Below are 27,306 nucleotides of genomic sequence, written 5' to 3' on the forward strand. Positions count from 1 at the left end.
CATTTAGTATATGAAAAGTAAGAAACCATTGACTTGAAAAGTCTCACAGGTTCACCTATTTGTAAATTTGCTTCTATTTGAAGACAAGGACCACCAATTTTATATTTGGTTTGTATCTTTTTTGCTTTATGCAGAGAAAAGGTTTTTCTTTTCTAGCTTTTGTCTGCAACACAGACACAGTCCTGCAGTTACAGACCTAGATAACCTTTCTATATTCCAATAGAATCAGTCATAAATTGACACTTACTTCTTAAGAAGTTTGTTTTCACACTTGTGAAAAAGGATGGTGAATGAATGGTGTTATGCTTTCAGACTAGGTCAGTGTAGAGTTTTTTTTTTTTTTTTGGTTTGTGTGAAGTTAATGAAATGGCTTTGGAGAGTGTTACACATTGGTTCATAAAAAGAAGGTTTATTTCATAATGTGAGGCATAAATGGAAAAATAATTACACATAACAAATGTAACTGGGGGTTTTCTTTTTGATATCCACTTTGTCCAATGCCATTAAAGCTTTTCTTGGTTCAGCTTCCCTATAAGCAGCACTGTTTCTTACTCCTTCAGGTACAAGGTATATAAAAAGTCTATGTGCAAAAGTTGTGAAGGAACTCTGTAAACAACTGTGTACAGAGGACATCTACTACTTATGTAACACTTTAAGTTACCATGTTGAACTTCTGAAACATTTGCAGAATTCTGCATAGTGCTCCTCTAAGACATGCTGGCTAGAGCAAAGGTTATGGCAACACAACATATTTCTCTTAATGACACTTGGAGCTTTGATCAGCCCTGGTAAGTAAGTAGCGGTTAAGCCCAGCTCACAAGCATCTCTTATTGGTTTATTATTTCAGGGTTTTCATCGGTATGGTTGGCATTCAGCAAATTTCCTGTGGAAAGTTCTGCTCTCCTTGCTGGAATGCAGCCACACATGCCCGCTAACATGAGTAAGCAGCTAACTAAGAGCCAACTAGGTACACTGTTGAACAACGCTGTGTGTTTTCCAAATGTTGCATACAATGTAGTGCGGGGTGCAGTGTGTGTATCACACTTGCTTTACCATTCTACATACTGCTAATGTCTTTTTATGAATGAATGATGGAAATCTGCTCATCTCTCTTCCTGCAGCAGCTGAAGCCTGTCCTCTGCATAGTAAGGTCTGCTGTGTCCAGTATCAATCGCCTCACAGTCATCTGTGAAAAACACCAAGTCCTGCAAAAGGAGAAAAAAAAAAAAAAAGGGGGGGGGGGGGCACAGGGGATGGGGTCAAGAGCATTACAAACTTGTCCTTCAGGTGAAAGCACAGCTGCACAGTAGTTGGTAGGTTCTTACCCTGTAACAGATCTTGGTGATGATTGTGTACAAATTCTGTATTTTACGTTTCAGCAGCACCATTCTGGGACGCTCTCGGCAGTACTGGTTTGGATGGTTCAGCACCACATAGAGAAAGTCCCGGAGCTTGGTTGTGACGCATGAATTCTGGAGAGATAGAAAGATGCTTTATTGATCCCGAGGGAAATCCAAGCAGGAAATTCTGGGAGTATAAAAGAACACTTTCAAATGAGACTAGAGCTTATTCAAGTCCATTGTAACTTTTTACACAATCTCTTATGATTGTTTTATTTAAAAAATATATATATATATTACTTTCTGCAACTCCAAGTAGTACAGTTAAACATTTGAATTTTTACACTCATAAAAGCAGACTAGGGACCAACAATAGCAGTTCTTGTGTAACCTAGTGCTCTCTAAGTAATTGTATGAAAAGAAACTTGACCATCATTTTTGATTGTAACATAACCAGCAACACGTAAGCATCAAATTTAGCTGCATATACAATCTACCCTTTAGTCCTAAAATAAGCTGTTGATGTAATTGTTGACCCTTGACCCCAACATATGTTACAGTAGTTATGTTGCTGTTCGGTTCTTAGCTAATATTTTTTATTTATGAACTAACTATCGATTTGGCTACAACTTCTCCTTTCTTTTCATCGGAGTTTTTCTCTGATGAAAAGACAATTAGCGTTTCCTTCTTATCCAATGCCAATAACATGGTTTGGAGGGAACCAGTGAGTAACGCAGTTGTTTTTTTGACCAGGACACAAAGAGACTTGTCGAAAATAAATGTGTACAACCACTCAGGCTTGCGCCCTCATCTTTAACCCACATTATTTGTATTAAAGTAAACTGTCGTTACACTTACATGAACATCGAGGAAGATCGTCGGCAGAACCTCAGCACATGTTTTCTATAAACAAACAAACATCATTACAATACGGAACAGGCAACAACCACGGACTGCAAGAGTTTGACCATTCTCTTCTGCTAAATGAAACGAGACAATGGGCGTCCAGGTCTTACCGTTCGGTGGTAGGTGTGTATCTTATCCAGCAGAGTCATCACCTCTTTGCTCAGGCCCAGCGCTCGGGAGTAACAGGTCGGAGGCGCGCACTCCGACAGCCAGACAAAGCTGAAGAAACACACGAGAGCGGGGAGTCCCAGCCTCATGTCGGAGAATCTACTAAGACCGTATTGGGGAGCTAGGACTGTCAACAGAAACTCAAATAGCACAGACGAGGACGTGCTGCAGTTTTATGAGTGAAGTAGTTGGGGGGAAAAAAAAACGATGGACGATGACGTGGAGGCGCAGCGAGACTGAGGAAAACATCCAGGGTCTGCTGTGTGTTGGGGAGCAAATAACTCAGCTCCAAATACCAGGGATAATAGAGCTCCTACAGGTCATTACACAGAGACTGTTATTCAACTTTTCTTACCCACCATGTTAATGTCACTTCTTAACAATCTCACCAAGATGAAGATTTTCCAGCATCATAAAAATGTTTATTTAAATGAAATTACACTTTTCCCTTTCTGTACCTTAGATTCTGAGGATAGTGAATTTTAAAGACCTTACACTCAACCACAAACACCCAGTGACATTCTTATGCTTCTCAGCATGACTTACAACGGGGTATGTGAGATTTCTGTCACACCACTATTCTTCTTCTTTGTCAAGAAAGTAATTTGTAAAGTGTACAACTTTCATAAATAAATCTGTTCTTGAGTGGACTATTCTGACAGTTTAAATGCGCTCCATTCAAGACAAGAACATCAGGGAAAAAACAAGCCCCCATCAAAAAGTCTATAAGCTCACTCAATCTTCCCCCCTGTTACATAGTAAGCAGATAAAACACTCTTGAAATAGTTTGAGCCAGCTGCCTTCACATAAAAACAAAGCCAAATGCTACAAACAATGACAATAGAGGCATTGAAAATTTTAACACTTAATAGAAAAAGCTACTGGTTTACCATTATAAAGAATAAATCAGGCAAAAGAAAATGTTTTTCAGTCTTAGGCGATCTCTGATGGAGCCACAGAGCTCTTCTTTTTCAAGTTGAGAAAGTTTTTCTTCTTTTTTCTTTTAGGTACATCCCCATGGTTGCCTGAATCAGGTGGATCACGGAACACAAACAACCTGTCTCCAGCAGAGTGGACTTCCATCTGTTCTCCAGTGTCGCTGTGCTGCTGTTTTGCTGAGTTTTCAGTCAAAGGTGGGTTATAAATAGGCGACTGTACTTCAATTAATCTGTTCTTTTCTTGCTCTTTAACCAGCAGAAGTGCTACATCTTGTGGAATAGGGTGAAGGGGCCTTGGGAGCAGTTTTTCCATCAGATTTTGCCGCTTTTCCTGGAGTCTGTAAGCACAAAAGAGCTGTTAGTGGTTTTGGATTGTTACAGAGCTTACCTCATACATGTGGTCACTGTAGCCCAGCCATGTAACCAATGACAGGCATATTAGACATTTTTAAACGATTTGTCCATGAGCTTAGTAAAAGTTGAAGAACAAATTTGTCTTTATGAAGCAACATGCAGCAAAAGTGTTAAACTCACTTCTCGTCTTCCACAGTGGAGTCTGGCATATTTTTTGCATTTTTATGCACCAACTCCTCTCTCAGTCTGGCAGGTAGAAGTCTGTCGGTCACTCCAGCACACCTGTTTAAAAAAAGTCATAGGTATTTTGTAAAGATGGGAAATGTGATAAGACCTCTACAAAGACTGGCTATATTATAAAAAGTAGTGCTGCACGATTTGGGGAAAAGGTGTGATTTACAATTAGGTGGACAATATTGCGATTGCGATTGCAATAATCGTGCAGCCCTAATAAAAAGTTCAAGGAAGGCTAGCTTTCTGAAACTAATACAGGATAATGAATTTTTGTTGATACAGAGATATATTTTAAATACAAAATCTGTTTCTTAGTAGGAGGCTCTGTCTCTGTAATTGACTGATGATTTGTTAGGGTTTACCCCCTTTTTAATAACCAGGACCCCCCTAAATATACTAATAAGCCTTGAACCTTGAACTCCTATGCCCCTCTTTCTCATCTAAGGTTTTCTACATAGAAAACAAATAATATTTTCATTCATACTGTTGACTTGAATTTGTGTCATTAAGGTTCAAGAGTTTTAAAGATGGGTTAAACTCTCAACTGTGATTGAAAAGCTGAAACAAAAGACAGAACAAAAGAAAAACACATGTCTTTGCATATTCTTGCAGGGCCTTTTCATTCTCTTGTCTTTTGGCCAGACAGCTCTGATCCAAAGAGATGTTATTCAACACTTAAGTAATCCAAACTTAGCGGGAGCCTGACATGTTCCAGTGTTTCAGGAAAAGAAGGAAATTAGAAGATGAGTAAAGTCATTTATCTCTCCATCTTGGCTCAAGGAAAAAGGCACTTGTGGAGATGTTTCTGAAGAGCAGTTGCAGTTCAAATTTAAGACAATCCTGCAAGCTATGTTTGTTCCAGCCAGCTGCTGTGTCGAAATGCTGCTTTCACTTAATCAATGACTTCACTCTCTGAAACCACAGCACCACAGAGACTCTGGCTGTGTACTCAGGGCAAAACAGTTTGCACTGTACTTAATTTGTAAAGAGGGAATGGAGAGAAAATAACATGAACCAGTGCATGACCAAAAGCTTGGCTTGGCTTTTGCACATAAGTCTGAAACCTTGTTTCCAAATTGGAAGAAAACAACAGTTTTTGCGTGATGAAGAGTGATCAGATTTATGAAAAAAAGGGACAATCTGCTAATTCGACTAAGAGTATTGTTTACATAATAATTATCATGTTGAAGTAATCCAACCGTTAAAGTAACGGTGGTATAATCAAAGTGGAGACTTTTAGCTGAAAAGGTTTTTTTTACATTTCAGTGCACCTCTGTATGAGCATGTGACAAATAAAAATTTTGAGTCTTGAATCTTTTTTAGCAGATTTCAAATTGGACTTGTTGCAAGTCTCACAAACACATCTCAAATGGAGATATCACATACATTTATTGTTTTAACAAAATAACTGTCATCTATCTCAATGAGTCAAACACATGTCTGTAAAAAACATCTGTGCAAGTTCGGTAAAACTGAACTCAATCTGGCTCTTACCCTGGGTGTTCCTGCTCTGCAGATGATGAAACGGGGTGCTGTTTAGGGCAGAGGGCGTCAGTGATTGAAAGGAGCTCACTCTCAGGAAGGGTGGGAAGGAGGAGGCGCAGGGTCTCAAGGAGAACCTCAGTGGAGATCTTACTCTGCTTCACCAGCCCAGATGCAAAATCCAGATCCTGGCATACAATTCGTAGCACAGAGCCCTTTTTAGCACCGTTTCTCTTAACTGGCTTTAAACTTGTATTAAATTTGAAACAGCCTACTTTACAGACCTGGTCACAGCTTGCATAAAGTCTCCTGAGCTCCATTTGTTCTTTTAAATCTTCCATGGCTTGGTTATTGGCAGTCATTTCTTGCAATCTGAAAGCACCAGAGTTTCAACACTGTTAAATTTAATGGCCTGTGTCAATCCAAAGAATTCCTCATTACTCCTGAGATAGTACTGACATGCCAGCTCACCTCTCAGCCAACACTAAGTTGACCTCTTCACACTTGTAGAGCGCCTCCTGGAGGATGGATGTCATCCTCCAATCCTGTTGCAACTGAAAGAGTCTCTCCTCCTCACTCCTCTCCTCTCCCTCATCGGAGTCCTCACACTGTGTTGGACTTGACTTGATTTTGGACTTGGACATTTTCATACTGTCCAACTCTGCTTTCTCCTTCTGATGTTGTTGTTCAGCCTCCTCTAGACCCTGTAGCAAAGGTCAAGTTTCACTTTAATAAAGTCTGCACAGCTCAGTGATAAAGTGACAGTCTCAGAGGAAAGTAAAACCAATGAGCAATCCTTCAAGCGTGTAATACTACAACCTGAAGTCAAGCTTTGCCTACCGAGCAGTGGCTCTGTATACTTTGGGCCATTTCCTGTCTCTGCAGGCTTTTTCTCTCTCTGATGTGTAGGATGAGCAGGCTGTGCAGAGTGAGCATGGCTCTAGACGTCTCCAGCACCTTGGTCCTCCTCTCAGCCTTCTGGTAATGGATCGTTGCCATCTGCATGGCCAGGCTGTTGGCTTGTGAGCAAAGCTCATCATCTCTCTCCTTCTGCATCTCCTCCATCACCTACCACAGAAGTGAACAGATGGATTTCATTCATCTTCTCCTTGTGTGCATTTAAAAACAAAAGACAACAGTTTTACCTTGTTCAAAACACCGTCTTCAATCTCCTTCTCCTTCTCAAACAGTTCGATCCTGTCCTCAAGCCTTTTCTGGAAAAACTGCAGGTCAGATATGTCTGGTTTTGGTCTGCCCTCCCTGGTTTTCCCCTTGGATTGCATATGTGCCTGCAAAAACCACAGTAACCATAAGGTTGCTGGGAAATGACTCCCACTGTGCTTAAATGAAACCATCCTGAGGAACCTTTTTCTATTTAATAACACTGTGCATTCATCCAGCAGAAATGAGCCCAATAACAACGCGGCTTAATCTGGTATTTTCATCCTCAGTTTCTCTCTCATTTAAAAAACATTAACAAACATCATTATCTTGATCTACTGCTGCTTTTTGGCACAAGTTAACTCCTTTAAAGACAAAAACACTTCCCTCTAAATCATGTCAATTTAGCCTCTTAAAAGTGATATTATAACAAATACACGTACATTATTCTGGATATGCTGGTTAAATTGTATAAATTGTCACTTTGTTTAATGTTCCTAAACTCTAAAGCACTGGCCTATCTTCTGCACAAAGAGCACTCAGAACATCCATACACTACTTATAAGGTTAATAATAAGATATAATTCTAAATACTATCTGTAGCTCGCTCTCCTTCCTCTGAGCAGCTAGAGCTGTCTGCAGTTTGGCTCGGGAGACGGCATGGGGCAGCACCAGGCTGTGGTCCATTACAGACAAACTCTTCTGAAACTCTAGCTTCATCCTGAGGTGGTCATCCTCAGACAGTGTCAGCTGGGATGAGCATAACTGACTGGAAAAAAAAAGAGGAAAGAGAAAGACCAATGAACAAACACCACAGGACTTTTTACGGCTGTGTTTGAAGCACACCTCTGTATTTCAGTTTCCCAAATAGATCAACCTCTCTTTATGTTACGACTGACCTGAAGAAAGCCCTGCAGTTTGACCTGAGCTCCCTCTGCTCCTCCAGCTCTCTCTCCATGGCCTCTCTCAGAGCCTCTCTGGTGCAGCTCAGGGTGCGTAATGCTGCCTTTCCTTCCTGGTGCAACTTTTCCTGGCCCTGTGGGAGAGTGCTTACCCCTTGTCCTGCTCCTGCCTCTGGTTCTGCCTGCAGCAGGGAGCGCTGCGCCCCTGGAGGCAATAGTGATAGCAGAGCTTGGTTTGCAGAGGGCTGGATGGCTTTGAGATCTGTCATGGCACCCTGAATGACACGCATGGTCACCTATTGAACAGAAAAAAGATCTATTTCAACTCTATTTCATAATTTGGTGGGTGGAGTCTGTACATCTTCCCAAAAGACTAGGTCAGGATTGTGCCTATTGTGGGCCTATCTGAAGTGGCACCTTGCGGATGTCAGCAGCAGCCTCTTCATCCAGGTTGTTGATGAGCTCTGACAGCCCCAGACTCTGAGCTGTCAGTAAGTTCTGCCAACAGTGCAGGTGCTGGGCTACATCTATCCTGCTCTCCAGAGCCTTGGAAAGACCTGACAGATCTCTCTGTCTTTCTTTGTGGACTTGAAGCTACAGAGAGCAAGAATTAGGAAGCTGTTTTAGACAGTGTTTTCTTGATGGATATATAATGCAGATGTTGAGAATAAAAGCCTTATTAAAGCTGATATGGGCCTGATCTCTTCACCATGTCAGAGATAAGCTCCCGTCTCTTCTTAATCAGCCCACAGCGCATTGCTCTCCTCTCCTGGCTCAGTGTCTCATCCAGTCTCTGCCTCACCATCATTAGCTCCTTCTGGCACTTCTCATGAAGCTGCTTTATCTGCTCCGCAGGCACGGTGCTCCCCCTGGTGGATACATGAAAGCATAAAATCACACAACAGAATAATTTGAGAAGCTGCCTACAAGGTTGACCTAGTATAATGGTAGCTGGTATGAAAGAACACATAGGACGTGTACACTGAAAAATAGAAGCGTGATCGCTACAACCAAATGAAGAAGATAACCACATGATGTTATGACTGGTGACTGGGATAAGCACTGACCTCCTAATGTGAGTGAACCAACTTTCCAAACTGCTAGAGGTGCTGGAGAAGGTGTCAGAAATCAAATCATTGAGGCTGTGAAGACTGTGCACCAAGAACTTCCTCTGTGCATGGCGCTCAGACAGCATGTAGCGCTGATTAGCAAGGACAACATCAAGCACCTCCTCCAGCTGATCCTAGATGTGGAGTACAACAACACATATTTTTAATGTTTTTTTTTCCCATAATATTGTTAAAAGAAAACATGTACTTTTAAACAGCAAGTGATAACACCGTGAAAGTTCATTTTTACTCACCTGACAGGCAAAGTAGTCATGCTGAAGACTCTTGGTTGTACTCTTCTCCAGCTCTCCCATCCTGGTGGCCTCTTCCAGCTCCTCAGAGAAAATCTTGTGCAGCTCCACACGACGCCATTCAATCATCTGTCTCTGGACCTTGGCCGAGGCCTCCTCGTGTCGTACCAACAAAACACGCTGGAGCTGACTCTGGCTCAGCTTGTGTAGCTTCTCCAGGAGGACACTGCAGTGGAGGAGCTCCTGATACAAAAAAAGTAGCAATGGAAAAAAGCCTCAATCTCAAACTATGACTACCTACACAAGACAATATCTTTTTATTTGGATTATTAGAAAATAATACATAATTTCTGTCCTCTCTTTAGAAGGCATGTGTTTGTTTTTTTAAAAAAGAAAAATGTCAAGTATAAGCACAAATGATCATTCTTTTTACCTCTTGGTCTGCATGTTGACAAAGCAGTTCAGCCTGAGCCTTTTCAGCAGCTTCTCTGTGATGCTCTGCTTCCATTTCCTCCCGTGTCTCCAGGTTACACCGCCCAGCCAGAGCAGCCATGCGGGCCCCTCGCTCCTCTTTCAGTCGGCCCTCCATGCCCAGCAGCTGTCCGTGAAGCACACTGAGCAGTCTCTGCTGGGCCTGGGAGCTTGTCTGCCCTGTGTATCTCAGTGCATATAGCAGAGATGACACCACATCCTTGTAGATCTGAATCCGGATGGTCTCCAGGTTATTGGTGGCATGCAGCAGTGTAGACATTTCAAGGCTTGGAGGGGTAAAACATAAAGTGCACATTGTCTGTGTTAAAAGTTTCTTGTTAAAGTCATCAGCACCAAGCTGAACAGAGAGCTATCAAAACCCTTTTGAGAGAGCTACTCACTTTTCCAAAGCTTGGTACATGTTCTGGGGATCCTCCAGCACCATGATGTCAACCATTTTGTCTTCAAATGTTGCCTCTTCTTTTATGGTCTCACTCATGTTGTAGTCTGCATCTTCAGGATCCGAATCCCCTCTTTTTCTCTGAAGCCAGAAAACATGTACACACATTACCAGTCTAACTCATTAATGCTGTAAAAGAATAAATACCCTGCACTATCAACAACAATTCAACAGCACTGTCATATGCAGGACATTAGTTTTTTTTAATTCATGTCACTGTGACTGTTATCTAAGTAAGTAGAAAAAAAAGGATCAGTTGTGTTACCCTTTGATGAAAAAGGTTCAGTCTGGTTCTAGGACCTATCAGGGTCATAGCCAAAAATCCCAGAGACAGCAGCACCAATGTGACCAATAACCCCACAACATATCCAGCGAAATGGACTCCATGGTTTGGATAAATCTAAGGTGGTTGGCAGACACATCAGACTTATCATCACATGATTTGGTGACTAAAATGTAAAAGCTTATAATCCAAATGTGCGCAATTCTGAACTGAAGGTTTGTCTTCTACTTACCCTGTTGGTGGAATTCACTCTCAAGGTTAGATTAGCTGTTAACGGACCAAACATACTGACATCATTCTGTGGAGGCAAGAGAGCATTCTTGGTAAAAAGAAAATGTTTCTGTTGTGCTCCAAACAATGACATGGTCATAATAAATAGCAGATTTTGTTGAACAAATTTTCCAGTTTTGAAAACAACTTCTCAAGTGAAAAAAAGCAGAAACTAGAGAACTAAAAAAAATTACCTGTGAAGCATTAGAGAAGGTGAGAAAAGCTGGGAGGTCCAGGACTTCACTTTTATGACTCCTTATGCTGGCAGTATAATTGACAATAACTTTGGAACCAGCTAAACAAGTAAAGCAGATGGTAACATGGCTTGTATACTAAGTATTGTGGGTGTGGCACTTTCATGTACAAGGAAGGATAAACTTCTGGAACAATTCAGTTCCCATGCTTACCAGACAGCGAATCGATGGCAAATGTCTGGTAACCTCTTTCAACCACTCTGCCTTCAGTTTTTAGGGGTACTATCCCAGAGATAGAGTCCCGGACAGCCACCTGAGACAAGTTGGTGCCCCCCACTGGGCCCATGTTGTGAATCAGGAGGAAGAAGGTTAGCTGAGGGGGATTGGTGTTTAGCTTAACCTGGGGATGACATTTTTCAGAGTGTGATGGTCTTTAACATGTCAATTTGCACTTAAGTCAATGGGATCAAATTAACTAAGATAAAATGTACTAATTGAAAAAGGAATACTTATATACCTGTGCACACTTGTGAAAGTTGATCCCAAATGCAGATGGAGGTGCTGCACTCTGAACCTGCAAGAAAATGAAATGCAATGTATGATTTGATTCTTCCAGTCTGATAATGGGTATATCATGTAATATTGTTCGGTCAATTTGTTAAAAGCTGAGGTCTTACACAAACACTATGCATAAAGGATTTATGGATTAAGGAGTTATGAATTAATGGTGTGTGACTACATCAGCAACCGAAACCCTTCTTAGGAACACACCTGAGGCAGAGCGTGACCTGGGTTGATTCTAGTGAGTGTACTTCTGCTGCGCCTAAGATGCAACATGTTTGCCATGTAGGTAAATGAAGAGTGAATGGAGTGTCTTAGGGGAGCAGCAGGTGCTGATGAAGACAGTGGGATCTCTGAAGAAAAAACAAGGGTGAACTGATGTGCATGCCACATTAAATGAAAGGTGTAGCAAAGTCATTACAAAGGGTCTCTCAAAATATATGATGACACATTGAGTATTTCCCAATATACTTACAGTATAACAGTGTATAATACACTTGTAAAGTAAAAGTGACAAAAAAAGGACGAACCACTCATCCTTTGTGATGTCAGTTCTCTAAATATTCGTTGTCTCGCATGCCTCCTGGAGAGGGTCTACCAAGAGAAAACAGAAATTTTAGAATAGCAACTTTGGCAGACAATTCCAACTTGTTGACAAAATTTCAACAGCATTATCCAGAAAAAGCTTTGAGACGTAAATAAACAAATGTACGTCTCGAAGCCGAATAAGTATCTACCACAAATGCCTGTATGAATAATGAAAATGACTAGTGAAATAAAGTATAACACAATCAATAACCATATTGTGACTGATTGCATGCATGCGTATATCATGATTGGCCATAAAGCCACTTACCTCATGTGTCTTCAATGTAGGAGGTGATGGTGTTGTGTACCATGTCGTTTTATGCAGCCTATGGTACAGTGGCGTCACCTGAGATGTACAGTCATAACACGGCCGATGTCCAGCACCGTTCACCAATCCACCGATCTCACGCCGGGTCGCATTGCGATACAAACGGTAATGTAACGGAGGTAGAAAAAAGTATAACCACTGAAAACTGAAAATAATTAACCATATCGTGACCCTCTTCGCGTTAAAGTGTACCTGAAGCATTTATAAGTTTGTGTGCCAGCCTCACCAGGGAGAGCCGCTAGCTAACGGGCTGTTTTGTTTCGCCGTGTTGAAGCTTTTAAAATCCGCGACGGAGACATTTTCACAGTCTTTTCTTGAGAAAAACGCATTGTTGTAGCATCTCTGGTGGAGAATATCATCTTACTTGTATTCCCTCAGTTTTTCAGGGAAAAAAATACTTATAACGCTGTCTTACAGATATCAACTGCACAACGTCCAAAGTAGCCGTTACTGCACCGTTTCGGGAAACACTTCCAAAACTTGGGGAGAGCACTTTCTCATCATGCCCAAGAATAACGTATACATTTCTAGATCCGGTTATGACTTTCAAAATAAAACACATATCATAAGCTCCTGGGTGATGCGAAAGTAAGAAAGGGCAGGTAACAATTATAACAATTGTGATAACATAGTTTTGTATTCCTGATACAATTTCATGGAGATAATGGTAAAAACGTCTTTTTTTTGCAACGTAGCTTTCCCATATTACTTTAATACTGAAGGAAAAAGGAAGTTGCTTCCGGCCACAACTTCTGTAGTTAAGCAGCTCGGTCCTCCTCTTAAATCTCAGCCTACCCATTGGAGGAAAGATGTAAACCAACTATGGCGTTTTGAAGAAAAAACTTTTACAGTTGTCGGGAACAGCAGGGGAATATGTTTTAATCGAACGAGATTAAAGAGGAAAATCGGTGGAGTTCACATGGGAGTATTAAGTTTGCTGTGTATGGTCAGAGGTGAAATAACTTTCTTCGAGGTGATGAGTTTTGTTAATGTTAGCTCGCTCGATGCTGCTGTTAAATACTAACGTTTATAACTGTTGCCCTCGGGCTGTTTGACGAGAAATGACGGAACAGGATCTGACAGCAGATTGTGGTACTGATGTGTTGGTTAGTTTCGGAGAGTCATTGCACATTTACACAGGGCTGTTAACGATATCTACAACATGTGGAGGGCTATCAGGAATATTAGCCGCTGCTCTTCTGTATGTTTTCTGCATGAAACCTTTGCTGTTAACCAGACAAGTAAGGAAACTCAATGTTTAATTTCGGGCCCACAATCACTGAACACTTTAAATTTTTTGTTACCTCGTCTTCAGACTCATTTGTTTTCACGTATCAACCTATTGTAGGGTTATAATGCAAGGCGGCTGCTTGAACCTGATGATGGAGAGGTGGACAACAACCCAAGTGACTGTGTCAGCAACAGCAAAAAGGAGGCTCCCAGTGTCACCGAAAATGACAAAGTACTACTTTTTTTTTTTAACACATCAATCAGACACTGAGACGTAAATTTGCTGTACTCATGGGACTTTAGCTGCATATTCTTTAGTAGAGAATTAATGCAAAATTGGTCTAACCTGCTTAGGCAACCAAAGTTATTCCTTAATTACTTTTTACTAATCCATAATGTCTCTTCACTTGTTGCACAGGAAAAGAAGCAGCCACTTATAAACAGTGATGTTGCTGCATTTGCGTCCAGAGCCAAGGTGGTTTATCCCATCAACCAAAAGTACAGAGTAAGTGATTGTACATGCAGCACAAGTCAACATTGAAAACCAATCAATTGGCACAAATGATATAAGATAACAAATTTAGCTTACTTGTAATGTCCAAGCTCTTTAATATTTTTCATCTTTGTAATAATTTTTGAAACAGATACTTGAGTAATTTGTTTAACTTTGATTGAACTGTATTAGATAAAAAGTTAATACAAGTTAAAATTTAGCACTGTTTTATTTATGTGTAACAGACTTTACAACAGTGGGTTTTCCACAAGTCATCAGTTGGTATATGATAATATCTCTCTTGGTGAATATCAGTGTTCCTAAAGACTGCCAAAAAAGCTACTGAAATTACAGTGAAATCTCAAAGATACCTTTTGTCTTTTTCTGACAGCCACTAGCTGATGGGGCATCCAATCCATCGCTACATGAGCACTCTAAGTTGCCATCCATGCATAATGAGGAGTCCTCCTCAACGGATGGAGAGTCTCTGAGTCAAGAACGTGACAATGATGACAGCAGTCACTTCATCTCCTCTTCGTTGGTTCCCAAAAGTCTGCAGAACCAGAGTTTCACCAGGGTTTCTCACTACCCTCACACTCTGACAAAACCAGGGTATGAACCAGTAATATTTAAAAGTTACACCAAAACCAAAAATCTTAATTTTAATACAAGTATACACCATGGACTTTGTTGGAAGTATTATATCTCAAACTATCTCTGCAGTTTTGAAGGCAGAATCAGCCTTTACTGTTTGGCCCTGCAAGATATACACCATTATTGTTCCCAGCTTCAGGAAGACAAACATCTGGTGAGTCAAGATATTTTTATTTATCCCAGTGACAAATTGCTTGGGTAGAGTATAGGCATTTAAAAATCAAATTCTTATAATCTCCTTACATTTTTTTATGCTACAGATGTATCTTCAAATGTTGAAATTCATTTTCAACCACCATTTCCCAAAAGACAAGAATGATGCAGAGTTCTCCAAATATATTCTTCAAATGCAAGAAAGGGTAGAGTCTGAATTCTTTTACTTATCAAATTTTCTTTGACCCTTCATGCAAATAAATTAATGTAAGACAAAAATGCATTGTCCTTACTGTAACCAACTGACTGCTTGCAGAAAGCCAGTTTTTAGATGCAGAATCAGGGGGGAAATATTTTGTCCCTTGTCATTTTTAGGACCTGAATGAACTGAAGAAACAGCTGCCAACAGGCCATGCTCACAACGATAAAAATGATGATTCACCATGCACTTTGGAAGAAATAGAGAGATCCCAGAAAGATCTTGTTGAAAATGGTCTTCAAGTGGTAAACACTACAAAAAAAATAGTTGACATTTTTGCTATCACATATCATATAAGACATTTTAATTTGTTTTGTGTACACTTTTACTTCACAGTCTCTGCGTTTTAGCAAGCAGGTGGAGGGCTTATTCCAGCAACTGCTGAAGAAAAACAGCATTTTCTCACCAGATGAAGCCCAGGAGATGATTCACTCCCTTATCCAGACTCTTGTGTTCGTAGAGAACCACCTAATGGACTCACAGGAAGCGGAGTTAAAGGTAGAGCAATACTATTTTTGGTTTGCACAAAAAGAAATCATTCCTTTCATTCCTTTAGCTAGAAGAGCCAGATACCCAAAAGGCATAAAATGACTATTTTGTTTATTTTCCACTTCCTTTAGAGAATCCAGCAAAAGTTGTTGTGGTGGGAGGAGCTGACAGGGCTTCTTCAGTCCCAGCCTGCTTTACTAAAGCAAGAGGTGTTGCTGAGGCAGAGCCTGATAGCAACATATCTAGAGCAGCTTACCAGTGATGATGTACTGACCTTCAGCCAAATGGAAAAGATTTTCTCAGAGGTTCATGCAGCTCTGACTGAAGGGCTTCAGCAGTGCAGTGAGGGTAAGATGCAAAAGATAAAATATATTCAAGTTTCGTATGAATAAATCAACTTCAAGGAACTACTGGTTTGAATAACAAAAGCTGGATTGCATTTTGTTGTAACCTTTTATGGTAAAATTGCAAACATCAATCAAATGTGTGTTATTTCTCACATTATATGTAACACGTTTTTGTGTCAGTTGGCATAGCATAATGTCTAGCCTACTTTCAGACTTAAATGATGAACTATCTCAAAATAGACCAATTTCTGGGAATCATACTCCTCTTTTTAAACAGGGCCAGGTTCTTTGAGGACAGCACAGAATATCAAGCCTCCTGTTCTTAAATACTTGACAGCCTGACAGAATGTCACTGTTAAATGATTGTGTATGAGAACATACTTTAGGACAAAATAACAGTAGTTAAGAATGATATATACACTTAGGTTATTTTCTGTTACATTCATGCCAATGGACATTATTTCTTTACAAGTACACCTGGTGATTGATAATAACAGAAGAACTATGTGATTTTTAAAATAATAATAATAATAATTATAATAGTTATAATAATAATGAAAACCTAGTTTTTCTAATGTTAAATCTTCAGGATCATATAGAGAGACATTCATTCAGATTCAGATCCATGTGCCCCCTTCATCACAAGAACATCACAAAATATTCTACAACCATAATATGAACCACAGATTAAGAAGTTGATAAAATTTAACTCTGCAGTTATTGTTGCTCACTTGCTGTGTTTTTTGATAAAAAAAAATCAGAAACTTTATTCACAACACAGTCATCTCTCTGACCCTAGAAAGTGATACCATTTTGAAAACACCAGACTAGTCCATCACATTCGAGTGTTGACTGATCATGTTACAGAGTGCACGAGAAAGACAAAGGAGCTTGTGAACGACAAGTGCAACAGACTAGATTCCAAGAGGAAGAAGCTTTTGAGGAATCAAACCAAGGAGAAGAGCCGGGCCCTGGAACTGAGACAGACTCATGGCGACGCACAGCAACTCATAAAGGTAGAGCAAATTTGCTTCCAAGATCTTAGAATTTAAAACAAGGATTACTGTTGCATAAGAAGAGTTTTAGTGTAAGCAACAGCTGATTCATAACATTTTTATAGATTAAAAAAATTACCTTCACCTCATTCTTTTAATTATCATATGGTCAGGACAATAATCATAAGAATAAGAAGAGAGGAGAAGAGTAAAAGTTTTTGCAATGTATAATATATATAACTATTGATACATGTATATATAACCCCCTCTTTAGGTCTACCAGGAGCTACTAATTAAACACAGACAGCAGATCTCTGACTTGGAGCTGCAACAAGATAACAGGGTTACTGAGACACTCTGTGAACATTGGAAGGTACTTAAAAAACATTAAGTTAGACCTCTGTCAATATTTTTTTGTGACAGACTTGTGTAATTGTATTCCATTATTTTACTAAGTGTCTTTGTCCCTTTAGAAGCTGCGTACCTCATGGTCAAAGAGGCTCGGAGACCAGGGAAAGGATGTTTTTCTCACCTCTGTCCCAGCACAATCAGATCTCTCTGTTGAGTGCTGTGAGGAGCTGTGGTCAGATCTGGAGAGACAGCTGGCTGCACAGCTGCAGCAGGTTGAGTGTGCCACCAAGATGCAACTGGAGGACATGAGGGCTCAGCTGGATAAAGAGAGACAGGTTGGCCACATCTGGAGGATGGAAAATATAAAGCTCCCTTATGAGTTAGCGGGATCTTACTATAACAGCACTTTTCACTGAGTCTAACTGGGACTCTTATGCTTCCTTAAGGCGTGGAGTGAAGAGATGACTCTGGTTCAGGCCTGTCTCGAGCATCTGAGTAAACAACAGATGAAGATATTACAAGACATGCTGGCTAGACAGAGCTACACACTCAACAGGTAAGCTTGGAGGACTTTTGTCAAAATGTATTTCTAATATTTGTATGTGGTAGATCACCCAAATCTGCATTAACAGCTATTAAACTGCCTTTTTTTCGATGTAGACAATTTAAACTTCTCATATCAAGTACAACCAGTCAAGACAACCACCCCCCACCCACCACACACACACGCACGCACGCACACACACACACACACACACACACACACACACACACACACACACACACACACACACACACACACACACACACACACACACACACACACACACATACACACACACACACACACACACACACACACACACACACAATCTTAGAGATAAAACATGATAGACCAAGCTTTTTTCATACACTAACTTAAAGCTTACTGACAAGTATTAGTAAATATATGCCAATTTAATTCCCCATCCCTCAATTACTACCCATCTTCCTCACAAAAATGTACATAAAAGCCGAGTTTTCATTTATATATTCTTTTTCAGTGAAGTAAGGAGGTTGATAGAGAAGAAACACGAGCACTTGTTGGTGGCAGTGCAGAGGTACTTTGTGGTCAGGCACTTCTGTCTGCACATGCTAAAGGAGATGAGGCTGTCCAAACTGAAGGCACTATCTCAGACTGATTTCAGAGCTGAGTTAATGGAAGATCCCAGTAAAAGCCAGACCTGTGTCAATACAACTCTGAAGGTAAGAAAAATGTGTTTAAATATTAATGTACTCTTTGATGCACTTAAAAACAACAACAACAAAAAAAAAACAAGATATAAGCGATGGAAAGTACAAAAGGTGTCTGGCTAAAGTTGACAGCAGATTGATCTTGCCTGATACTAACCACAGAGCAGCAGTGCCAGCTTAGCAGAAAGACATCTGGGTCCAGAGAGCCAGCTGGTTGGCCACAGTTTCCAGCAGGAGTTCCTATCTGAGCTTGAAACAGGAACAGAGCTTCTCCAGAGCCACGTGCAGCTGGTGGTTGGAAATGCCCTCAGCTATGCCATCCAGCAGAAGATGGAGACCTTGCATGCTGAGTCACAGCCCTCGCTGAAACATGATGACCGCTTGAAGGTAGATCTCAGGTGTTTTTCTTTAAGCTAGAATAAACTGTCTGTGATGTATTCCAAGTATGATTGCTTATGAAGCTGTTATACTTCTTCCCCATTAGCGCCACCTAATAGAATCCACTTCAGAGAGTGTGTATGTGACCAAAGACTCTCTCACTGCTCTGGTCCAAAGCTACCACTCCCACCTGCAAGACATCATCAAACAGTTTACACAGGATCCACTGAATGGACATCAGGGTGAGAAAAGAAACAGAACAAGCACATCTACTTGTGAAGTTAAAGCTATATGAAGACATACACAAAAACATTTACATATCTGCTGTATTTCCTAGTTAAGTAATAGAAAATATATTAAAAGTTAAATGATTGCTGTGGTTTGTTTTTCTCTGGTGTATCTTATAAACCAACACCTTCTAAATCTTGTTATAAGTTTTTTTTAGCATCACACTAGTTCCATTAGAGTTGAGACAATGTGAAAAATGTTGATTAGATGGTTTGAAAATCAATTGAAAGATATACTTGTTTAGAATTAGTAAAATGACAACTTATCAGAGGTTGAAGCTTAAAAGAAATCTTTTTTGTTTGAAATATATGCTTATTAAATTTTGATTAGTCGAAAAAAAAAATTAAAAAGGGGGAACCAGAAGATGTTAATACTTTTGAACTGGGGACACTACGAAGTGAAATGACCCATTCTTACATGATGTAAGATTTCAGTTGCGTAACAATCTCCATTGTTTTTGTTGAAGACCTGGACCCTTCAACTACAGAGCCATGCTGTTGTTATACTGTGTGTGCATAATACAGCAGTTTGCTGGACACACAACTTTTTCATTTTTTTTTTCCTTCCCCAACTGTTTTAAAATGCGTTTCTGACACAACATTTATAACCAGGAGAGAGTTATGCCGATTTACACAGCTATTAGTTCTGTTTTTAGCATCTCAATACTTATGGAAAAGTTGTTAGAAATTACGTTTCCAGTTTAGAAAACACTGCAAGTGACAAAGACTTCATGGTCACTTTTATCTGTCTACATTTCCCTCAGAAATAAATGAGACAGAGGATAGCAGCAGTCTACTGAACAGATCCCTGCTAAGAGAGCTGGTCAACTGGGGCAAGAAACCAACTTCTGCTGAGTTTCAACAGAGGTACATGGCTGTGTCTCTTCCTGCTCTCTGCACGTTTCCACACAATGCACTTTAGTCAATCTTAAATATAATAAATCAGCACAACTTTTGTGTTCTTTCTTTGTTTTAGGGTTGAATTCCAAAAAAGAAAATTGTTAGAGCAGTCTGAGATGGAACAAGAAAAGATATATGAGGAACTGAGGAGGAAGAAAGTGGCACAGGATCAAAGAATGGAAAAGATAAAAACACAGCTTCAGGTTATTATGTGTTATGTCTGCTGAAGTTGTCTCTCACAAAAAACTATTGTTTGAGTTCAAAGTTGCGTTATACTGTGTAAACACTTTGATCTCATGTCCATCAGGAGGCAGAAGAAAGCTTCATAGCTGAGCTTGCAGTCTTGTCTCGGGTTACCCTTCATACCCCAGATCCTGAGCCCAGCGATGACGAAGAAGACAACACTGGTAAACACCTCCTCTCATATACGCGTGTGTGTGTGTGTGTGTGTGTGTGTGTGTGTGTGTGTGTGTGTGTGTGTGTGTGTGTGTGTGTGTGTGTGTGTGTGTGTGTGTGTGTGTGTGTGTGTGTGTGTGTGTGTGTGTGTGTGTTACTTTCCTGTCTCTCTTCTTCATGATGTCATATTTCAATCAGGTACTGAGAGAGCTACAATTCGGGAGTTGCTTGCCAGGAACCCAGCTTTAGATCCAGCCTTGAATCCCTCATTGACTCCAACATATGTTACTCCAGTTGTGAAATCGAAATCAAAGAAAAGAGAGGAAGAATCACATCACAGCTGACACTTCAATACTGTTATGTCTGGAAAGTAGCATCCTTGTCATATTTAAGTGAAGATGAATTGTTCTGTATTCTTTTAAACATTGTTTAATGTCGTAAAAATGTGTTTGTTGGAGGTCAGTGAAAAGGGGAAATTTTCTAATATCTTATTTTTGTATAAGACATGAAATTTTCAAGTATTGGATGTTTCAAGATGATTAAAAAATGTATATATATCTTCTCTCCGTTTGTACTTTTTCCAAACATTGTTTAGCGCCATGCCATTCCAGGCCTTCCAGTAATTCAGTCCTGTACCTATACCTACATAGCTTTTCATACTGCGGCTCATTCACCACATTGATTCCTGAACACAGGGATGATGGATGTGCTGCTTTGTGGGTTGTCAGGTGTATTAGAGATGTCCATTGTGATTGTAGCAGAGTGCTACTACTCAGCGATGAAAGCTTTGCCCTTCTCCTGCCCTAATGGGGTTTTAAGTACAAGCCTTTATGGATGATAATGCAGAGTAATGGTGAAAAGTCTGGGAGGGCTGAAGTCTGGCAGACGGAACTGTGAGTAGGCAGCAATCTAGCAGGCAATTTGCCCTGGACCCCGTGCTTTACTGTCAGTTGCCGTTTCAAGAGTGTCAATTAGCAAACATCAATTTTTAATCTGGCTTGTGTTCCTGTGCTCAATTTGCACACATAACCAATTATCGCTATGGTACCTGAGAAAATATGCTCCTCAACCTGACCTACTCACACACACCGGGATGTCCTGCCAAGACTGTATGTCGTCTGTAATGTTTTCATGTAAAATGTGAGGGTACTATTGACTTTGCGTGTCGCTTATCTATAGTGAGGGGAAACCGTTTGGATGTGTTTTTTTGGTCCCTTAGGGGACTGCAGGGACTTGTGGGAAGATGACCTGATTTCTAATTTTCTCCTCTTCTGCCTGGGCTGAGGGCTAGTCGCTGCTACAAACAGAGAAGCCCATGAAAGGAGTGTGTGAGCATGAGCTGCCCTGAATCTAATTGGAATACGGTCTCGTTTTTACATCAAACTGGATTTAATTTGACATTGTGCATGGACGAAGGCGTGACTTTAACAGCCCTTCAGTAGATTCAGGTAAGTGGAAACCCTCCTTTCAGCTCACCTCCGCTACAGCCTTACCTTAGGTGTGATAGTGATAATGTAAACGGCATTTGCAGCTTCGACTTGTCACTGGCGCCCTGCTGATACACACCGGGTGACTCAAAGTACAATAGTGCACCTTTTTAATGAAAATTACGATGTGTTTCTCTCCAAATTTTGACAAACATGCATGCATGAAAACAACTGAAAGCATGTACGTGTATTCTTCCAAATACCCTATGATTTTTTGTTCGATAGTCTTTCAAGTATGTCCCAGCTGATAAAGACACCACCAAGATTAATTGAGGCTCAGTGTGCGCAGTGTGACGGCGTCATCAGATCAGATGGTCGGTTATTTTAGGGCCTCAGAATAAGGTCGCTTTCCAGATTCTCACTCAAAGGGCTTTTTCCATCAGAAAGGAAAACTCTGGACTACTTTTATCACTCTGACATTTCTTGCAGTTGAAACTATAGGCTCCTAATTATGAAAAACATTTTAAAACTGTATTTAAAGTCACAAAATAGAGAAATATCAATCTATTTATATATAGCACATCCAGTGAACTGTAGCTTTTAACTCTTTATTGCAACGATTTTCACAGCATACAACACAAAATGTATAAGGGTGCACATTTAACATTATAAACAATGATATATTCTGCTGCAATCTCAGTTTAAATCATATTAATGTAATCATAAGCACTTTATGATTTTTTTTTTTTTTTAGAAATACCTGTTAACTTGTCTCTAAGTCAGCTGGCTCATTATTTACCTTTTATTAGTGTGACTCATTTGGATGAAATATTGGGCTTGAACAGTCAGCCTTTTTGCCCTCTATTTCCTTTATTATTTTTATCATTGTTATTATTTATGTTGTTGCTGTGTAAATAAATCAAGTTTTCTCTCTCCTTCCCCCCAGTTCTTCCTTTTAGGTGAGCAGCCATGGCTAACCTACAGCAGGAGTACCCAGGAGTCCTTCTGGGCATCCTGGAGGAACTGGCCAATATGCGTCAATGGCTAACCTTCCAAGATCTTTGTCGCATGGTCAGCACCCGTTTCGACCTGGAGCACCTCATTGAGCTTAGGAGTTTACTGTTTGCTGCTGCCAGCAGGGACCCCTGTTTCCCTGCCACTCTCTTCAGAGACAGGGTTTCCACCAGAGGCCAGGGGCTTTCACCCATAGGAGTCGCTGCTGACATTGTAACTATCTTTAATCTTATTCAAATGACAGGTGGAGCTCTGGATGAAAGCCAACCAATGAGAGCACAGACAGTTCTTCCAGTGGACCAATCTCCAGGCCCCAGTCTGCCTGGGATTTATCAACTGAACATTACTGGTCAAGAAAGAGCACGAGCCCACTCTGACTCCAGTGACAGGCCCATCGACCAGCACTTGCTGTTTCCAAGACCTTTGTACTCAGCCCGCAAGCGAGCAAGCCTTCCTCCAGATCCAATTTCTCTCGTGACTCCTCCTCCAACCAGAGCGAGGGCTGTTTCTTTTGACCTGCCCCACACAACACTTCTGTACCCTAGTGGTCAAATTCCCAATGAAGTGATGAAGAATATCTATCTGCCTCTGGAGACGGACAGTGAATCAAGCGGAGATTCTGCACCCATGGAAGTGTTTGAAGAAGAACAAGGATCATCTGTCGACCAGAAGAGAAGCATCTTCAGGAAGGATTTCCACAATCAACCACCTCTGATACCCCAGGTGACCGTTAGTAGCGAGTCACCAAGTCCCAGCAAGGTGAAAGGATTTGACAATCACAGCTTTGAAATTATCCCAAATCCTTACCCTTCGCCAATAACAGTCCAACAAACACCAGAGCAGCGGGCTAAACATGAAAGCCTAGATGACCTACAGGACTCAACTTACTTTGGACCTGGGTCAGTCCCAGAGTGGTCCCCTCGACACCTTCAACCTCCCAGGACCAAGAAGCCCATCTGGAGCAACAAGAGTCACAGTCTAGAGGACCGGATAGGCACAGGAAGCATCGACATAGGGATGCAGTCACAAGGGGGGCAAGTTCCTCGGCGATCAACCCCAGCTATCAGCAATTTGAAGGGGTTGTCAATGAGTGAGACTGTGGATAGTGAATTTCAAAGAGGAGTCGATGGAGTCAGGGCAAAGGGCACCCAGACAGATCCACCAGACACCCGGCGACTTCGCAGCCTGGTCCATGCAGATCGCCTTTCTTTCATGACCTCATTAGACGACCCAGAGTTTGGTGAGGATGACATCAGTGCCATCTTTCGCTTCCTAGATGATATAAGCATGTGTGGTTCCACAGGGGTCCTGCACCCCAGTGACGGATCAGCAGCTATTAATCAGGACACTCCTGAGGCCAGGCGTGGACGTTTAGGTCAACTCCAAAGACTTTTTCACTCACTAGAAAGCAGTGATGATGGGCTCAAGGCCAGTGTCTGTAAACTGCTGCTCCGTATGAGCCAGATAGAAAGACAACTGGAGTCGCTGAATGATGTTAAGGCTGAGATCTCCCAGGTGCTCTCAGCTCTGCAGCGACTGGATGACAAGATTCAACAGCCACTCAGTACTGGTGGGCAGAACCCTGGTGGGCGATGGCTGGAGCCTCTCAGCGGTGTCTCATCCTTTATGAGCCATCCGCTTACCCCCTCTGAGTCGTCAGAGCCTCAGCCTCTGTCTGCCTCAGGGCATCTGTTTCCAGCAACTAGCACTAGTAGTCTGGACTGGAGCCGGTGGAACACTCCTGCAGAGCAAACGGAAAGCAGCAAAGCTCAGGTCGATTCAAAGGGGAGGAAAGAAGGGAAGAAGGATGCATCATCCCGCCGTACATCCAAAACCCAGCTTGAAGAAAAGAGTGTGCCAGAATCCAAACATTTCAGTGTTTCAAACTCTGCAAGAGACTGGACCGTTTCATTCTCAAAAAGTAAAGGTGGCAGACCCTCACATGGACAGGTAGAGTAATTATGATGTGTGTATTTTATTTTGAACTTTCAGTGTTACATAAAGATTTGTTTCTTTATGAGAGACAGGGTTCTTTACTCATAATCAACAGTACTTCAATAAATTCCCTGGAATTTAATTTGCAGGACAATGTTTCAGGATTTGTACTTTGTCCCTATCCATGCTGTGCAGCCTCAGACTGTGCAGCTGTCCTGTGGTTGGTTGGGTAGAAATATTAATTATGTGGTTGAAAAGTTAATTAGGCCACTTTGTGGAGTGTTGGGTTTGATACTTTGAACACTCTTTTGTCAGGGCTTCAAAGAAACATACCTTGCCCATTTAAATTCATTTTTATTGTTGAAACTTGCAGTAAAGGCCTTGTTGGAATATGATGACATTTTACTGGTTAAAAAAAAGTTATTTTAATAAATATGTGACATTTATAAAATCTGTTCCTTGCACTTTCCTTCTAGGCAGAACAATCGGGCAGCACAGCAAACCTACTTGCCAAAAAGTCTTCTAACCTGGTGGAACAAGTATTCAATTCATCCCTGTTCCGTCAAAAAGACAGCAGCCTGACAGGTGGGCTAACCTCTGGAAAGATTATAGACCCCAGACTGGCTGAGGGGAGGGGAAGGCCCATATGGACTGTAGATGACAGAGAGGCACGAATCTCCCCTTTAGATTTACAGGTAAGATTTTTGATTTTTGAGGTACCTTTGTGTGAAACCTGTTATTTAATTCTGATTTATGATCCATCTTTTACAAAAAAGTTGGTGATTTTAGCCAACAAATGACTAAATAGGATGTATTTTGTCAAGACATGTTTTATATAGGATCAAGAAAGGTTAAATTTAGCCAATCCAATGCCATATAATTTGATAATATCATGGAGACTTAATGCTGCTAAAACCAAAAAGAAATATTTATTATATTTCATTTAAAATTTTAGTATGGAATGGAATTACTTTTGAACTGTATGGATTCTTATATTTCTCAATTATGTTTTACATCCTGCATGGTCCTCAGGGCCAAGAGTCTCTAAATCCCAACAACATGGAGTTCTGGATGGATGACATCTATACTCCAGGCTATGATGGTCTACTCAGACGTAAAGAGGCCGACCTCCGCCGGGCAAAATACTGCAAGCTGGCTGCACTCATTGCCATTGCAGTGATCATCATTCTCATAATTGTTATCCCTATTTGCACCATGGCAACATGAATGCCCTAAAGAGAGACATGTATTTGCCTGCTTTTATTTTATTTCATTAATTATTTATGATCAACAGACCTGCTGTACCCAGGAGCTTGCACACTGTTCTTGGGAAAACTATTGGATGAGAGACAATGATGTTCAGTCAACTTTAGAGACAAATGAAGGGGATAAATCCCACCTTAAAATCACTTATCATACAAAGTCACATCAGATATACTGTAGCTTTCTATCTAATGCAAACTTTTGTCTTTTATTTCCTGTTATTTACTTCAAGAAGTTCTTAAATATTTCAGAATGACCTCTGAAATGTTGAACTGTTACTAGTAATTAATACTGAGCCAATGCAAAAGTGTCAACTTTCGTTTTTTTGTCTTCTGTAACAACCTTTTCTTTTTAAATCAGCTTCTGCCTTTTTTCACTTTATTGTAAAAAAAACAACAACACAATTTTATTAGTCCATAATTGTTTCACAAAAACATGTTTTAATAGTAAAGCAATCTGTCAGCAGGAGAAGTTTTACTGTTTAGTTTTGATATTTCAGACCTTCCTTTAAGAAACAAGATATCTAACTCAAACACCACCTAAATCAATACGCATATTTTATAGAGTCCTTTTCCATTTTTCAAACTGGAAAATATAAACTGTTGAATTCACTTGTGAATATGTTTGGCTGGAGTGTTTACTTGGTGTTGGGTTTCTCAAATCAAAGATAAATATCCTGTTGTTATTGAAGTAAGGAAAGAAAAACGAAGCCCTTTCCAGTAAACACTCTCTGAGAGGGATATTCCACTTATAATTCAATTGATGGAATGTTATGAGTGCACCTATGCACATTATCTTTGCACTACACTCACTTTACCAGAGCTCTCTCTCTCATACCTACAGACCCACTTAGCACCAATGGATTCATCTGGTGTTGTTTCACAGGATGGAAGTAGTTTTGCCAGTGGTGCAACATTCCGTTTTGTAAAAACATCCGGTTAACTAAGAAGACATTGTATTTGTATCATCTTTTTGTGCCAGACTGTAAATACACAGGGGGTTGACACAAAAACATTTTTAAGGTTTAATTAAATGCAGCACAACAAAACACTTAAGTGCTTTAATTGTAAAAAAAAAAAATGCTTTATGTTGAATTACATGTTTGTAATTTTATCTTAGCATTGCATAATGCAGTGGCTTTTTTTCAGGTTCAACATAAAAGCAGCTTTTCCCATTCATGGAGTTTACACTTAAGTGTATAGAGACTATGCATATCATTGAGAACATATTTTAATGCTTGTTTTCATTCATCTTTTTCAAGACTCTTAATGTTGCTTTGCCTATGTGCGCAAATACACAGGATGTATAAAGGGTGTACACCACTTCAATGCATCCTCCTAAGTAGATGTCTATCTGCCAAGTGTTCCCCATGAGGCTGTTTGTAGATCCATTACCCCTTCCAATGGGGCCACTGAGAAGGCCAAACCCTGTTGTCAGCACAATCTCTGTGTGCTTCCTCTCAAACTTTAGTGCATTAGAGCCTCCTGATACTTTTTACACTT

At 40.5% G+C, this 27,306-nt stretch overlaps 4 protein-coding genes across 4 annotated transcripts; 2 read left to right on the forward strand and 2 right to left on the reverse strand.

The window, feature by feature from the left end:
- Window positions 1-398: 398 nt before the first annotated feature.
- Window positions 399-2,680, reverse strand: LOC141787353 (cytokine-like protein 1). The gene is made up of 4 exons (XM_074665642.1): window positions 2,357-2,680; window positions 2,199-2,243; window positions 1,326-1,472; window positions 399-1,205 (listed from the first exon to the last, which is right to left on the reverse strand). Exons 1-4 carry the CDS (start codon window positions 2,501-2,503, stop codon window positions 1,104-1,106), a joined length of 441 nt encoding a protein of 146 aa, XP_074521743.1. The 5' UTR covers window positions 2,504-2,680; the 3' UTR covers window positions 399-1,103.
- An 83-nt stretch (window positions 2,681-2,763) lies between these two features.
- Window positions 2,764-12,479, reverse strand: LOC141787331 (limbin-like). Its single transcript, XM_074665607.1, has 23 exons — window positions 11,941-12,479; window positions 11,615-11,678; window positions 11,295-11,437; window positions 11,041-11,097; window positions 10,737-10,923; window positions 10,524-10,624; window positions 10,292-10,357; window positions 10,042-10,176; window positions 9,718-9,857; window positions 9,279-9,603; window positions 8,849-9,088; window positions 8,553-8,728; window positions 8,195-8,354; window positions 7,903-8,079; window positions 7,483-7,781; window positions 7,178-7,352; window positions 6,568-6,711; window positions 6,263-6,490; window positions 5,894-6,126; window positions 5,707-5,794; window positions 5,435-5,610; window positions 3,887-3,988; window positions 2,764-3,690 (listed from the first exon to the last, which is right to left on the reverse strand). The coding sequence occupies exons 1-23, from the start codon at window positions 12,199-12,201 to the stop codon at window positions 3,348-3,350; spliced, it is 4,020 nt and encodes a 1,339-aa protein (XP_074521708.1). The 5' UTR covers window positions 12,202-12,479; the 3' UTR covers window positions 2,764-3,347.
- A 303-nt stretch (window positions 12,480-12,782) lies between these two features.
- Window positions 12,783-20,688, forward strand: evc (EvC ciliary complex subunit 1). The gene is made up of 20 exons (XM_074671708.1): window positions 12,783-13,241; window positions 13,349-13,462; window positions 13,649-13,735; window positions 14,115-14,335; window positions 14,447-14,531; window positions 14,638-14,736; window positions 14,906-15,034; window positions 15,126-15,287; window positions 15,410-15,626; window positions 16,493-16,641; window positions 16,895-16,993; window positions 17,094-17,306; window positions 17,418-17,527; window positions 18,015-18,216; window positions 18,367-18,591; window positions 18,689-18,824; window positions 19,634-19,736; window positions 19,846-19,972; window positions 20,077-20,176; window positions 20,364-20,688. Exons 1-20 carry the CDS (start codon window positions 13,062-13,064, stop codon window positions 20,507-20,509), a joined length of 2,904 nt encoding a protein of 967 aa, XP_074527809.1. The 5' UTR covers window positions 12,783-13,061; the 3' UTR covers window positions 20,510-20,688.
- A 374-nt stretch (window positions 20,689-21,062) lies between these two features.
- LOC141794936 (major intrinsically disordered Notch2-binding receptor 1-like) lies at window positions 21,063-26,847 on the forward strand. Its single transcript, XM_074675603.1, has 4 exons — window positions 21,063-21,613; window positions 22,539-24,556; window positions 25,018-25,236; window positions 25,574-26,847. Exons 2-4 carry the CDS (start codon window positions 22,562-22,564, stop codon window positions 25,766-25,768), a joined length of 2,409 nt encoding a protein of 802 aa, XP_074531704.1. The 5' UTR covers window positions 21,063-21,613; window positions 22,539-22,561; the 3' UTR covers window positions 25,769-26,847.
- Window positions 26,848-27,306: the final 459 nt, after the last annotated feature.

This window comes from Halichoeres trimaculatus, unplaced genomic scaffold (genome assembly GCF_033239565.1).
Source record: "Halichoeres trimaculatus isolate MK-OKI-2021-1 unplaced genomic scaffold, fHalTri1.1 fHalTri1_scaffold_1, whole genome shotgun sequence".
Taxonomy (NCBI): Eukaryota; Metazoa; Chordata; class Actinopteri; order Labriformes; family Labridae; genus Halichoeres; species Halichoeres trimaculatus.